At 33.7% G+C, this 16,759-nt stretch overlaps 1 protein-coding gene and 1 pseudogene across 1 annotated transcript; both read right to left on the bottom strand.

Annotated features, from left to right (window-relative positions):
- Positions 1-5,916: 5,916 nt before the first annotated feature.
- LOC128176871 (putative nuclease HARBI1) lies at positions 5,917-6,623 on the bottom strand (annotated as a pseudogene).
- A 5,037-nt stretch (positions 6,624-11,660) lies between these two features.
- Positions 11,661-15,642, bottom strand: LOC128178933 (uncharacterized). The gene is made up of 2 exons (XM_052846368.1): positions 15,540-15,642; positions 11,661-14,648 (listed from the first exon to the last, which is right to left on the bottom strand). The coding sequence occupies exon 2, from the start codon at positions 14,607-14,609 to the stop codon at positions 13,596-13,598; it is 1,014 nt and encodes a 337-aa protein (XP_052702328.1). The 5' UTR covers positions 14,610-14,648; positions 15,540-15,642; the 3' UTR covers positions 11,661-13,595.
- Between the last annotated feature and the right edge of the window lie 1,117 nt (positions 15,643-16,759).

Below are 16,759 nucleotides of genomic sequence, written 5' to 3'. Positions count from 1 at the left end.
CTAAATATGTATCAGAGGTCCTACAAAGATGCCAAATTTAACAGAAAAGGGTGTGTTAAACAAAAATGTTTGGGACTAAATTTCCGACTATAGATGATAAATCATTTTGTTCATAAACATGAGATACTGTGTCGCTCTTTTTCTATAAATTTCTATTAATAGGATAATCAAATCGTACAAAATAATAATTACATTTTTTAAAACATTTTTTTTTATTTCGTAGAAATCCTTAAGCGTACAGCCAAATTTTTATTAATACGACCGTGTTTTTTACCCTGAATATGTTAGAGTCATTTGTATCAATTATTCAATGTACTAGTAATTTTCACCAATTGCACTCAAAAACTTTGATGATTTTTTTTTTGAATAACAGAAGCTATAGGATATTTGGACTAAATACCTGTTGAAAAAAAAACCCTGACAGGTAGAACCCATGTGTTATTTCTTGTGGAAGCTATTTGTGTAAAAGGACAGTAATTATCAAGTATAACTGTATCCTTTCCGGATATTAAATGTCAGACCCAGTGTTCAATTTAATCAACTCGTGAGGAATACCTTGTTGATTTGTACCTTTTTTGTGTCGCAGAATCTTAATCACAGATTAGTACTGCTTAATAGCCCATATTATTCTTCATATGCGGCAACATCTCGTCTGCCTGTCTTTTAAACAATGTGAATAAGTCTTTTTCTCATCATGTCGGAACTTAGGAGCTATCGTGTTTCTTCCCCTGATATTGGAAATATAGGAAATTAATATTCTTAATCCTATTGGCGATTCTTTGACATTTCATAGCTATTATTTCGCTCTTTATAAAGTATTCTTGATGTAAAAACTACAAATAGAATGTTTTGATATTAATCAGGCTTGATGTGTGACATTCAGTTGGTGTATGAAACCATCTTCAGCCTACTTCATTAATCACATTTCATGACCCTAACATCAAGGGCAAAAGAAAATTGATTAATAATTTATTAAATTTCACATCATATATTTCATTTAGAAATTTTTTTTGTCCGGGTGTAAAATCTATACAAAAATTTTTCACAGCGATCTATTTATTTATTCATATGAACTATGGAATACTTAGCCAGCCCCCCTTCCCATATGTTAGACTCAAGGAAGTCTAAATATTATACATTTGTAACTTATAGTAATTATTATCATCTACTGAAGGGCTGTACTTCCCAAAGATAAATAAACATATTCATAGTCCCTAGTTAATTTCTGTCGGTTTAAAGTTGATATTGTTTTTTAATTTTTTTTAGTTTGGATGAGTAATATGAACAAAAAATCTACATTAATTTTGACAGTAGGAAATAAATAGTATATCCAGATAAGTCCTATATTGCTTTCCTGTAGTTAAATCAGTAAATGCAATACATGCATAGATGCAAGAAACCTAACTCCTGCGAAGGAGTTGGATTTTGATTGATATGTATATATGAAGTGTAATTATCCACACATATTTTTGCGTTTTTCATTGACTTTTAAAAGTCAATTTGGTTATAACTTGGCATTAAAATGATTACTTCATCTTATTAGATTTCTGTAAAATAAAAAAAAGCTTACACAAACTGAGTTATAGTCGCCTGCTGCGTTTTACAAAAGAACTTACGACTTACGACCAAATTAATGAATGTTTATTAATCACAGACTAATCAATGTTTTAGCGTAATATCTGTAAAATATACTTATGGAAATTAAAATAGTTGTAAATAAATGGTTTGATATAAATTTTGTACATCAAAGACCGTTCCTTGAGACTGAAAATATTTATGACTTTGTCGTAAGTTCTTTTGTAAAACGCATCAGAAAGTTAACCTTTAACACCATTTTTAAATTTTTAGCGAAAACATTGAGCGATTTCTTGAAGAACAAAATATTTTCTTCAAAGATGTACGAATCCGAGACATGTAAGTGAAAACAAGTTTGTTCTTGTTCAAAGAAGATAGGAATAATGTCAATTTTTGAATGGTTTTGTTTGAACTATAAAAAAAACCCTGTCACTTTGGACGTCTTATACTGCCAATGAATGCAAATAGATCAAACAAATAACTAAAAAACATACATTAAATCATCTAGTCTTAAAAAAAAATTACATAGCAATTTAATGTTTTTAAAATTGCGAATTGGAGGGGGGGGGGCGAAATTTCACTTATTTATAGTTCTTGTCGGATAAATGCAAACCCACTGATATACCCCCTTCCATTTTGAAATTCAATTTTTATAACACACAGAAATTCTTCACCTTTAACCACGCAAAAATTTTCGGAAATTAAAAGAAATGGAAGACTCTTCGTTCACCGTGTATCGATATGAATTATAGCAAAAGCGAGGTAACTCGCACATATTTTACATGCGAATGTTATTAAATACAACATGAATTTCCCTATCAACGTATTAAATGAACATTTTCTTTTTTCTTCATTTAAAACATTCTAAGCTATTAAGAAATAACAAATAAAGCATTGTGAACCGTTAAAATAAAATCAAAATACTTCTTATTTTAGCTATAACAATAGATTCTTATAGTTAAGCAATCTTTTATTGTAAATTTTAATGCCACAGTAACATACGAGAATAGAATAGAATACTATAGAATTTATTTCCAAATTTAGGCCTCATGGGGCATGGCATGTTACAATTATGATTACATATAAACAGTGTATTTTTAATATTTTCTTTTTATTTATTTATAGCTTGTCAGTGAAATGATAACAGTTTTATATGTTATATGACGTGAAGATATCGAGATTAAAGACTTTTCCGTCATTTCAAGCAAAAGACTCTTAAATTTTTTTAAAAAACTGAAAATAAACTGCATGCATAGTTATGTCTTTTGGCCTTCGTACAGAGTATACCCACTGTTAGAATTTAGTTGTCTGTGTGGTTATGTCTACGAGGGTCAATCAAAAAATACGAAGACAATGTGGCTGTCTATCATATATTTTTCATTAAAGTCATACTTAACAGATTAATCTGTGCACCTACACTTATGTTATTGATATGCGAAGTTTTAGTCCATTTGGTGAAACGGTATTTTTGTTACCCCTTTTTAAAAACAACATGTTTAGTCACCACGGCGCACGGTAACGTTCAAAACATAACGTCAAGATTAAACACGCACAATTTATAGATATATCCCATCTTTATATCACGCTTAGTCTCTTGTGCCTTTCTCCTTACAATTTAAAATGGCACTGAACCACTTAACATCTTATTTGCAAACATTTGTTCAAGAATCAGAAGTTAGTTCTTCAAAGTTTTCATTTTCTAACCATGTATCTATTAGTTTACAGTAAGGATAACCCTGAACGTCGGTTGACGTTACTTTTTTTTTTTACCAAATATTTACAGATATTCTACTCTCTTTCGGACTGTTTTATAATCAAAATACAATTTCCACCACCCCCACAAAATTCATTACAGTTAAACACAAACTTGCAAATAATAGCTGACTTATTTTTTGCACCATTGAGCATTTTCATAGCTTGTATCGGCTTTTTCCTGACTTAAATCCATTTTGATTGTACTTCTCGTTGCGCCGTGACGTCCGTCGACGTCGATGTTTTTAGTCAATTCTAAAGAGGACTATCTGTCTTTAGTTACTAATATCTGTTCGACAAAACAATATATCCCGTCATTATTTGGAACATAGAATACCATGACAATACTTAATTTGAGGTTTCAATATTTTTTTATTTTAAGCCCAATCTATAGAGATATTACTTTCAACATTATATGGTTTATTGTTGACATAAAACAAATTTTGACCGTGCGCCGTGACCTCATTTTTGCAGGATTAGATTCTAAATAATTCTTAGAAATTAAGGAATTTATAAAAAAAATTTCTTGCAAATTGTTTGAAACTATTGCTAAATTATGTCTACCAAATTTAGTAATGATATGACGTTAAGTAACATAGCTATGACAAAAGTCTTCGTATTTTTTGATTGACCCTCGTATATTTAGATAATCATACTGTTTAAATCATTTCCCCAAAATAAATTGAACCCGCAAATACTTCATGCGGAGAATCAAACCAAACAACGTTCAAATATCTCTATTTTCTTTGTGAGTACATTTAATGGACATGCTCTATTGAATATCTCTATTTTCTTAGTATAGTACATTTAGTAGACATGTTCTTTGATACAATCGTCTTAGCCAAATATTGAATAAAAATTGTTAAGATCTTTTTAAAAAAACCCAAGTTAGACATTAAAGTCTATAATAGTATAATTACAAAAAAAGACATTAAAAAAGTGAATGAGATCTAAACAAGTGATCCTGCTTTAGAAATAAACGAAATTGTACCGATTTATAATTTAATATGATGAGAAAGATGAGTTACAATTTTCAGCATGTATCGCTATAGAGTAAGAAAGTTGCGAGAACAAAAACAATCCATAAAAATTTATGTTTGCTCCAGGCAATCCCCGAACAATTGAAAAACAAGAGGTCAACAAGCCTTGACGGCTACCCGAGTAATATAGTCCTTAAAATTAAACCCGTTACAATTCCAAATGGTGTCCTATAATGATCTATTAATGTCCGAACAATTGGAGGGGTCGGTGTTGCATGATCAAGAGATGGTGACTCTTTTGGCCACTTGCACACCTGTCTTAAACCTGGCTTAAGCTGTACTCAGGTGAGAAGTAGTTTGGTTGCTTACCTGTGACTCAAGTCTATCTTACCTGATTACGGCTTTTCTCATTCATTGAAAACAATGCCAACAAGACAGATGTCAGCAAATTTACATCTTGCAAAATAAGTACGACGATGATGCAAGTCTCCATGGGGATGAACCAGATGATGACGATGAAGATTCAGATGATAACGAGGAGGTAAATTTTGCAATATTTTTTCATCAAAAATTTTAAGAATAGGCTCCTGGAAATGCTAGAAATAGAACATAGTAAGAAGATGATAATCCTCCAGTTGAAAGAAGACATTTTAAAATAAAAAAAAACCAGAAGCTAGAAAATGAAATAAAATTAAGTGAACGTGATTTGCCTGTACCTCAACCCCAGTACATGTGGGGGACCCATGGGTACAGATTCAAACAACAACAGTGGATATTTCTGGCAGCCATATGCACAATGATGATTATTTTGCATACATGCGTTCATTAAAGATATGAGATTAAAACAAAATCAATTTACAATTCATTAAACTTACTTGTAAAGTTGTTTTTCTTTTTACTGAAAATGTCGTATTAAAACTGCTCCCAAAGCCTGCCCTCCTTGGTTTGCATTTGGTAGTACCGGTGTTGTATAGCAGTTTCCCCCCATAGTAGCTCCCCCCGGAAAACCTACTATATAGTAGCCTTTTACCCCGGGGAGAAAGCTACTATATAGCAGCTTTTCCCCCATAGTAGGGTTTCTCCCTCACGTTTTTAGTTCAGATTTTTAAAAAAATATTTAAGAATATCCAGTGATTAAAATCAACGTGTATACTTTCCCTGGTTGCTTATGTCTGCATCCATCCGTAGAGGTTACTTTTCGTTTTGCCGATTTATTACTTTTATAGACAATGCTGAAAAATGTGTGTAATGGAATTACATAGCACTTAATTTAGGTAATTAATTAAAAAAGTACTTGGTTTTATAAGATATACACTTATATGCATACTTCTGTGTTCTGAAATTGTAAGTGAAAATGTTTTAAGAATTTTTAGTCTGTATGTCTGTTTGTGCAAATTTTATCCAGGCTAAACCTCTGTTTTAGTTAAATTTTGTTTCCGATGTTTCAGAGCCCGATGTTTAAAATCCCATTATAATGATTATAGTGCATATTCTTTAGGGTCCAATATTTTATAAACTAAAGATGACCATATCACCATATTTTCACAGTGGCAGTGTTTTACCACTTGTAGATGACTCTAAAAAATTTTGCCCTGAGAGTAGTGGCCCTCTATGTTTCAGGGTCCGATGTTTGAAAACCCATTATAATGACTGAATAGTGTTCTATAAGTGGGAACCCAAATCTCTCTTTTGGTGTCGGGCAAGTAACAAGGAGTGTTATTGAATAAGGCTTGAGAGGGTATCCATTGTCTCCAATTAAAATCCCAGGAATATTTCTTCTTTCGAAACGAGCACATACACTACTATTCTCGAACATCCGTCTGTCGTGCGTACTTCCCGGCCATCTTGCAACCACATTTGTCATCATTGATTGCTTGCACATTGATGGAGAAAAATCCTTTCCTGTTTCGAAACAGCTCTGCCATGTCACCTTCAGGTGATTGTATTGGGATATAGGTACAGTCTATCGCACCCACTACTCCCGGAATACCGCTATGGTTCATAAAACCCCTTTGGATTTCAGCACCCAGTTCCATAGAACCACAGAGCTATCAGTAGTTGATTAAGACGTGATATTGATGAAACCTTCGTTTGTTTTGGCTCAAGATGTTCCACAATCTCATACAATAATTCAAGTACACATTCCTTTTTTAATCGAAATCTATCAATACATTCCTCTTCGGAGTAATTCATAAAAAGGGTTTGTCCTGTCTCTTACTATTCTCTCTCGCCGTATGTCTTTCCACTGACCAAATTTGGTCCATTTCATCAAAATAATGCTCCATCACTTATAAACCCTCCTTTAAACTTGCCCATTACCTGGTTCGCAGTAAGCCTCAATTCTGAGCTCTACTCAAGGCTACTGAGGTGCGCATTTGAGCCTGGCTTAAGCCTAGATTACCTTGATCCAGGCTTCAGCCAAACGTAAGCAAGTGGCCATTTGCGTTTCAATTTATAAATCAGAGACAAGTAAAAAAAAATATAACCGTCCGCCCAAATTTATTATTGTACCGCCTAAAAATGTTACCTAAAAAACTAATTCTATAAAAATTAATATTTAATCGCTCGCTCGCTCGTACTTACTCCTTTGATGTTCGACGAAGAAGAAATTAATTGGTGTAGCCTTATATTATGTAATTTAACTGAACAACTGCTGTATACCTATAATTATGATAAACTATATAGAATATTTAATCACCTGTTGTGAAATTAATTTAATATCCTATGAGATGTTTGATATATGTGGCAAACTGCAGGTTTTTTTTATATCATCAAAGATCAGAGAGAACTATATGGTAATGAGTTGTTATTTTAAGGAATAAAGCTAAAATATTTTGAACTTGAGGACAATGGTGACTTTAACTTTAAGACATTGTCTTTAAGCTTTCGAAGGTCTGCGAGCACTGCTGCATCTGCTATAACAAATGGCTTTTAACTATATAGAATTAAATCATAAGTGGATGAGGATGCAGATGCTATTTGGTCTAGTAAGGCTATTAGATGTTTTCCAGTATTTTCACATGATTAATTTATAATTAAAATGTGACTGAAATGTACCTGAAATAAGATTGAATGGCATAGCTTTGTCATTCAGTCACATTTCCAGATTATTCAGTTAACATTCAGTTGACTGAATGACAGAGGTTCCTACTGTGTACTTCATGAAAAATGGCCAAAAAATTGAGTTGATTTCATTGACTATGGTGATGTCGAGATAAAGTTACTTGTGGGATGGCTTGAAACTGCACTGAATAGGTACACATTTGCATGAAAAATGTACAGTTGGTTAGCTTTGTTTTCTGTTGGACAAGTTGCTGTTGGTTATCTAAAAGCCACCCTTTTTATGACAAAATTACAATAACAAACCAATTATCATCTCAAAAATCCATTAAACGAAATACAAATTCAAAGCAGTGCAACACGGACCTCCATATGGATAGAGGTAGGATCAGGTTCCTAGGAGGAGTGAGCATCCTCTGCTGAACGGTCACATCCGCCGTGTGCTCTTTGTCGTAACCGAAAAAAAATCGGAAAAGTCCGTAGACAATTAGGTGATTAATTATGGTCTAACAATTAGTCTGAAAAACGACAGCCAGCATGCGACTCAGTTGAAGATTGTATTTCCTGACAAGGTCGTTGTATCGACCATAGAACTTACGAAAAGATGACTTCAAGTGAGACTGTCGATAGTCCTGTTTTATCAACTTGTTTGTCAGTAGCTTGCTTCGTCTTAGAAACTGTTCATACGAAGAGCATGCCCTTTCGTATCGCATCAACTGAGAGACAAAAACTCCATATGCAGGTGATGAAGGTATATTGAAGTTGACTATAGAGAAAAAGAAGTCATCGCGTTTATCATAAAGTTTTGTTGTTACGTTACCATCAATGTCCAGTAAAATATCCAAATATGAAACAGATGACGCAGACTGTGATATCTTTTATTTCAAGTTCACTGAGCTATATCGAGTCGAAGTAAGTATGGAAATAACAATTGTTTATTGAAATGTAGTAGTTGGGGCTATATGGACCGTGGATATCGGCCTGGGTAGCTCAGTGGTAGAGCTCCTGACTAGAGTTGCAGGGGTCCCGGGTTCGATTCCCGGTCCAGCCATATGTTTCCGTTGTATTAATATACTCATTCCTCCTTTCCTACTACAGATGGTGCCGTGGCCTTCCTTGTTCAGGCATATATATGTAAATAATAAGTCCTGACAAGGTGAACTTGTGTTGGGTCTTCGGACTTCGGGGTCGAAGACTATTTAAGGAGGGAGGACTGTAGTAGTTGGGGCTATATGGACCTTGGATATCGGCCCGGGTAGCTCATTGGTAGAGCTCCTGACTAGAGTTGCAGGGGTCCCGGGTTCGATTCCCGGTCCAGCCATATGTTTTCGTTGTATTAATATACTCATTCCACCTTTCCTACTACAGATAATACGTCGTCGATATACCTGAATGTTGAGTTGAAGGCCACAGCGAGTGATTTATTTTTTCACCTTTCACAAGTTTTTGAATAAATTCTGCTTCATAAGAATGCAAAAATAGACCTGCTGACAATAGGGCACAATTGGTACCAATGGAAATTCCAACAGATTGTTGGAAGACTTGATTTCCAAAAACTACATAGATGTTGTCTATTAGAAACTCAATCATCTTTTTAATGTCAACTTCAGTGTACTTGGGTGTGCAATCAGAATGTTTTTAAACAAAATAATTCTTACGATTTCCAGTGACAAGTTAAGCATTTTTTCGACGTCCAACAACTGTCAATGATATAAAAAAACCTAGATTTTAATTTGTCATGGGGAGTGGTTGTATAAAGCGTTGAAAAATCGTACGTTTTGATGCTATTGATTTTGGTAAAATTTTGTGACCTCGAAGTTTCTAATAATTCTTCAGAGTTTTGTAATATCCATATCTGATTCACACCACTTCTAAAGTATATTGTTGTGCAGTACTCTTGAAGTTTCTCCTTCACTACTGTAAGAATTTTAGTAAAGAGTAAAGAGAGATGTTTGGTAGAACATTAACTGAAACCTGCTATATATCTCTGTTTGTAAGGACTTTTGTGAAGCCTTGGAATTCAGTACAAATAGGGTAAATAAAATTCATTTTGTGTAATTGGGATATTAAAGATATCCATAACAGATTTATGATTTTGAAGTATTTCCTGCTTGGAAAGGCTGCTATGGGTGTAAGTAGGGTTACCATGTGTAGAATCACATATGGTTTGTTTCATTTATTGTATTCTTAACTTAACTATAACTAAACATACATACTAACCCTATTTGTTTAATTTACACTGTGTTTTGTTTTTGATATGACTTTGTATTAACTTCGGTTGCAAGATACATGTAATTGTTAAGTACGGATAAAATCTTATAATTTCTAAAAAAAATAAATACAAACTCTACTAAAAATCAAATTGTTATTCAAATCAAGAAACCAACTTTCGTATATCAAATGAAGTTAAATTTCTTTAATTGTTCAGAAATGAATGCAAGGCAGACAGAGATAAAAAAATCTAACTCCTTACAAAATAAATTTCTTCCCATAAATGATTTTTTGCCTGGATTAAACACTTGTGCTCTGCTATGCTGAATCAACAGAATATTATACTCTCTCTGGAACTATACTATGTAGCTGCAGAATTGTAGCCCCACGGGATATTTTGGTTGACGGACCGTGGAGCTACCGGTCCATCCATACAAAAACTGTATATTCATCGCGCACAAAAAGTTTCGCACGGTTTTAAACTTAAAATAAATGCATCGTAACATTTCAATTCTGCCCATTATGTCGTCGTTTTGATGTAAAATTAACTGTCTGTAGGTCAGGGATTGATGCTTTTAATCGAGGAAGTGTTAAAATAATGGCCATACAGTGGCATGTTTGTTTTGGTGACTCGGGTAACCGTATTCCACTGGTCGTTCGTAGTTCGATATCAATTTTAACATCATCTTAAAAAGGTAAATTGCCCCGTGGCCGTGTCATATTGAATGTGTGTTCTGTGTAAGAACAATTTTCTATGCATTGTGCATGTATGCTTGTTTCCAGTGTGCACTCCGAATGAATAATCCAGGTCTCTTTTTACCAAAATTTTGTAATTTTTTTGCCTCTGGAACTAGGATGTAGATAATCCGAGATTCCTCCAAATCTTACATCCTCCCTCCATTTTTGAATTGGTGTTTTCTCACAATAAATTTATGGGTAATTTAACGGTTAGAGGAGATTCGTATTAGGATTCATACTTCAAATTCCCTGATAGTTCAATATAAGGAATATGGTACTCAGGTGACCATCAAGGCCTGTGGGTATCAACATTCATGTTTTGAATAATTTTAAAACGGGACGGGGTATCCATGTGTTTATCAGTTCTCTTATTATATTTGTCATATAAATGTTATTAATAAAGTTTGAATACATTATATTTCTACTTTTCATCAACAAATAGTTACATGTATGTAATTGATATTTAAACGTGTCTTTGATATAGATCGGGTTGGATAATGGTATAATAATTAAAGGGTGAGGGGGCGGATATGATACTGGACTTTTTCGTGTAGATACTACTCTGCCAACTGATCGAAAACAACAATTATAACTTATCGAGTTAGATATGCATTCCTTTTAATTCACTGGTTTTGAAGTTATTAATTTTTTAAAATCTGTCGTATTCATAATCGGGTAATGGTGCTACTCCGGTGAGTCTCTATACCAGAATGAACAACCAACATGGACCGAAAATTGAAGAAACTGATTACAAATCGGGTGTGCTTTCTATAAAAAAAAATCTTTCATCAAGTAATCTCCAGACCTATTTAGCAAATATAAGAAGTTATTTCCAATCAGCAGAGCCTTAAGCTTGCACCTTTTCAAGTCATGCACTCTTATCTTAACTTTTCCACCAAAGATTATAGATTTCGCACCTATATTATTTGAGGCAAGATTTAAGGTGTATGTGTTTGGGGTGTGGTTGGGATGTTAACCATATTTGCGAGGATTCTGCATCTTAAAACTAAGGTTTAGACCAGTATAAAGCTTAATTAAATTCATACAGGTATACGATTCCCAGTGTATAGACTGTAATGGTGTTCGTGTGACTGTGAAGGCCCGTGGTAATAATATTTTAAAATTTTATTAATTATGTTTATGATATTTTAAATAGAGTTTATGCTACTTTTTCAAAGTGTTAAATACCAGTTTGAGACTTGAACCTGAGGTGAATACCCAAACGCTACATTTTTAAGGGTTTCCCTAAAATAACAGTTAAGACGATTGATTTTTTCTAGTTTAGTTTTATTCCGTTATGCACGTGCCCTTGATAAGAAAATTGCTTTGCTGAATCGTCTCTGAAAGACTGGTAGTAATGGTATTTATTCGTTATTAATATAAGCTTTGACACACACACAAACACCCACACAAAAGAGAGGCCCTTGGGCCACATCGCTCACCTGAGCAACACTCGGTATGATAAAATAAGCTTAACAGAGTATAAAAAGTCCTCCCCCCTTCCCTCAAAATATGGCCATACCACACCCCTGGTGGCCATGATGATTTTCACAATTTTGAATCTACACTACCTGAGGATGCTTCTATTCAGCTTTCCTGGCTGATTATTTTGTGAGAAGAAGATTTATAAAGATTTCCTGTATATATACCTACGTAAAAGTTCTACCCCCTCTTGTGGCCCCACCTTACCCCCGGGGACCAAGATTTGAACAAACTTGAATCTACACTATCTGAGGATGCTTTCACACAAGTGTCAGCTTTTCTGGCCAAATGGTATTTGAGAAGAAGATTTTTGAAAAATATCGACAAATTTTCAATAAATCCTAATTATCTCTCCTTTAAAAGAGCGCATGGCTCTTTATTTTTTCAAACTTGAATCCCCTTTACCCAGTGATGCTTTGTGCTAAATTTGGTTAAAATTGACGCAGTGGTCCTGTAGTAGAAGTCAAAAATGTAAAAAAAAAAATTACAGACAGACGAACGGACAGACAAACAGACAGACGGACGGACACCGGACAAAAAGTGATCACAAAAGTTCACTTGAGCTTTCAGCTCAGGTGAGCTACAAATTAAGTTATAAACAAACACTGTAGACTTGCAAATTATAGATTAACAGTCAATTTACATAAATTTGATTTAAAACTGAGTTTGTTTTGATATACACGTACCAATTATAATTACATGCATGTAGTTCATGTATAAACATACCCGATATGTTGACATATAAAACATACACATTATGGGACATTTAAAAAAAAAAATTGCAACTGAAAGAAATAATTCACACAAATGTTTAAGTTTCAACACATTCACTTAGTCTGATGACATGAAATAATTGAACACATTGTATTCACTTAGTTTGACGACATGATATAATTGAACACATTGTATATTATACATAAATTGTATTACATGTAGTCTGTTCACTTCTAAAATGCATGGTCAGCCAGTTTACATCTAAAGCATTATATGTATATATGTTTAACAAATAATAGTACTCAACTAATGTGCACCATATTGTGCGGTGCAATTGTTTACACCTGCAATTGTTTTTCCTTTTGCATGTGCCCTTAAAAAGAATATTGCTCTGCAGAATTGTCTGTGAAAGACTAGATAATGGTAAAAATAGGTATTTTTAGGTATCAAAATCAGTTTTAACACCCCCCCCCCCAAAAAAAAAAACTCACAAAAAAGTAAGTGATAAACAAACATTGTAGAGAAGCAATTTTATAAATAAACCGTCAATTTACATAATTTAAAACAGAGTTTGTTTCGATATACATGTACGTATTATAATTACATAGTTCATGTATAAACATATCTATTAACTTAAAACTTAAACATTGTGGGTCATTTTCCAAAAAAAAAAAATTGCATCAACTAAAATAAATAATTCACACAAATGTTTAAATTTCAACACATTCACGTAGTATGATGACATGAAATAACTGAACACATTGAATATTATACACAAGTTGTATTACATGTAGTCTGTTCACTTCTAAACTGCATGGTCAGTGAGATAACATCTAAAGCATTATACACATGTATACATGTTTAACAAATACTAGTACTCAACTAATGTGCATCATATTTTGAGGTGCAATTGTATACATAATTTACACACAAATATGAGTATGCAATAAAAACTTGTATGTGATATATAATTACGTGTAGTACTATTCACACCTTTGTTTTATGATTTATCCATTAAGTTACATCTAAATTCACACGTAAAAAGAATCAAATATTCGATACTTTGAGTATATAGTAACAAAATTAATTATAATATTGTATTTTCTTTACTTTACCTGTGTCCCACTCCGCCACAAAAAGGTTGTCTCTGGTATCCAAGCACAGCCCCCATGGCTCCTCTAAACCACAGCTGTGAATGAAGCGGAGGAACTCTCCGTCCTGATCAAGGATGTGGATGCAGTGGTGTTCATCATCAGCTGTCAAGATACGACTCTGACTGTCTGTTGTGATGCCGCATGGATTAAATGATCTATCGGAAGGTAAGGGATGGCCAGTATAGGTGAACCGAAGAATCCCGGCTTGATTAACTACCACTACTTTGTCGGCTCCACAGTCTGATACACAAATATCTAAGTTCCTGTTCTCACTGATGTATTTAACTGCACCAGGTGAATAGAGAGGTTGTCCTTTTTCATTGTACTGAATGCTTTGTTTCTCCGTGAAGCCAGAGTAGCGCACAACTTTACTTTCTTTATCATCAACGTCCATGACAACCAGGAGGTCACCTGAGGAAGTAAAACAGACGCCGAGAGGTTTCCATTCCTGAAGTTCGATTACTGTCTCTATCTGTGTATTCTTTACTATGTTCACAGTTCCATTTTTGTGGTCAGTATAAACTAGCTCCCCACTCCTTGTCACTGCTATGTGCCGTGGCCTGTTACCTGACTGGGTTTGGATTGACTTCAAAAGTTCACCCTGGAGATTGTAGAGTTTCATCTGGTTGTTCCAACCACATGTCCATACTTCTGTATCATTCAGACAGGCCACACCGTATAATGGGTCATCTAATCCCATGTATACATGTATACATGTGATGACCCGAGGTACAGTCATTAGTGACCGATCACAGGCAGAGTTCAACGAAGCCGAATGTTGTTCAAGTTGCACAACACTGTGAACTTTAGAGGATTCAGAGGTATGCTTTTCTAAACAGACTTCACACAGATGTATACGACAATCTTTACAGAACAACGGGGCCACAGACGACTGACACAGAATGCAGTGTACAACATCTACGAGACTGTCCAGGGATTCCATGGTAAGAGAGTCTTTTTTGGTAGGAAATATGGGAAATAACTGTAAAGAGTAAAATTCAGTATCGTTGAATATACAGTCATTTATGTATAATCTTTATCGGATTCATAAATTATTTGTATATTTGCAGTCAATTTTTTAATCTTCTCGACTGATAATAAAAAGTATGCATGTAACCGCAACACATTTTTCCAAACGACTTTTAGCTGGACTCTGCTGAAAACAAAGTATTTTCTGTATTTTCTGTATATAGTCATACAAATTTCCAATGTTACTAAAAATAGCACAACTGCAGAAGTCAGCTAAAAAATACCCCACAAAACAACAAATTAACATACAGCGGACAAAAAAAATACCCCCCCCCCCCAAAAAAAAAAACCCACCTTGACCAAACAAACCAAAAACTATCAGCGTCAAAGGGAAACTTAAACTATACAAAAAGTACCTTACCTTAGAAATACATTCTCAACTCAATATTTCTGTACTTTTGACCAGAATGAATTTATCGAGAAAATTTAATAATTTGGCGTTATACATTTTTCTCAAAATGAATATATATAGTCATGTATAATTTCCTATTATTAGAAAGGGGGTATATTTTTTGCATTATGATAAAATTTACGTATATGGCATATTTTATCTTAAATGACGTTTAAATGGAAGAAATGCCTACTTCTTTATATACTGATCATGTTAATTGTATCCACCATTAGAATTGTTGTTTAATTACATGCCAATCATATTATGATTTATAGACTGAATTACAAAAATATTAAACTCAATTAAAAAAATTATCATTAATTAAAGGGAAGACAAATTTTTGAACACTCTTTTCACAATTCAAAGTCAATAATTACACTTTAAAAATCCAAGTTCAGTAATATCAACACTTCTGTTATTAAGAATGCACAAAAAATGAGTAATAAAACCTACCCAACGTTACTCAATTGGTAAACTAAAGAGCTTCGCATACAACATGGCGGGTTCCATGTGTTTATTGATACCGTTGGCAACCATGTCCTGTTCAATCATGTAAATGATTTAAATGCCAGGTACAAACATAGACTTTGATCAAGAATCTAGGTCACTCATTCTCGGAAGATTTAAACAGAACTAACGTTCTTAAAAACTCAACCAACTTATTGGCTGTGCTTCAAACATTATTTAATTCCTGGAATCCTGCTTCTTCAATCGACATATGCATATAAAAGCTAAAGTGGTATAAATTGTTGCCAAATATAGTTATAGCGTCTTCTCTATCGGCGGAGGAACGGGCAACAAAATTCAGAATTGCATGACGAGTGCATGTGCTTAAAAGCAAAATTAACTATCAAAACTCAACAAACAATACAACTATACAGTTTCTGATTTTAAATGTACGTCAGTGTTCAATGCGATAAATCATAATTAACGATTATCGCATTTTATATATAGGGACGAATAACAGTATACTGATAACCAAATTATTATAGATTGACGGTAAATGAACATACAAGCTACATGTCCGTAAATAAAATTCAATGATTTTCTTGCTCGTTACAACTCAAATAAACATAAAAATCAATAAAAATAAATAACACGTATTTAGGTGCAGACACGCTCTCGGAAGTGGTTTGTTATAACATGTATAGTATAACAAGGGTACCGCAAAGCGGAGCATCCCCTTGCGAAATGAAAATATTGTGCGGGGAAATGCATTATTCAGAAATGAACATGTAATTGAAGAGACCATATATTTAACTTGTTAAAAACCATTTGAATTAAAATATTTCGTTCATTCCTATCCCGCTCTGTGTTTATCCATGGGGGATGGGTGCATTTACGTGTTTGTACAATTGCTCCCCTTACTAGGGAAAACACACCACAAACGTGTTAAACATTAGTAATATAGTTTAATAAATTCCTTTATCCAATGACATACATTACGCATGTAGACAATTAGTGTAGGCAAATTTAAGTTTCATATTGAAAAGGAAACGTAGCCAAGATCTGGCGATTTATAGTCTGCTCCATGAGAAAATTCGAGTTTACATGTCGTAATTTTAACCCCAATATTTAAAAAAGAGTAACATATCTTCAGTGATTAACATGAAATGAATTCGTGGGTTATCATGTTGACGATATTTGTCAAAGGCCTGTTCTTCTCTAGGTAA

This window comes from Crassostrea angulata, chromosome 3, assembly GCF_025612915.1.
Source record: "Crassostrea angulata isolate pt1a10 chromosome 3, ASM2561291v2, whole genome shotgun sequence".
Taxonomy (NCBI): domain Eukaryota; kingdom Metazoa; phylum Mollusca; class Bivalvia; order Ostreida; family Ostreidae; genus Magallana; species Magallana angulata.
The sequence above is the reverse complement of the archived record's forward strand: the minus strand, read 5'-3'. Positions and strand labels throughout refer to the sequence as shown.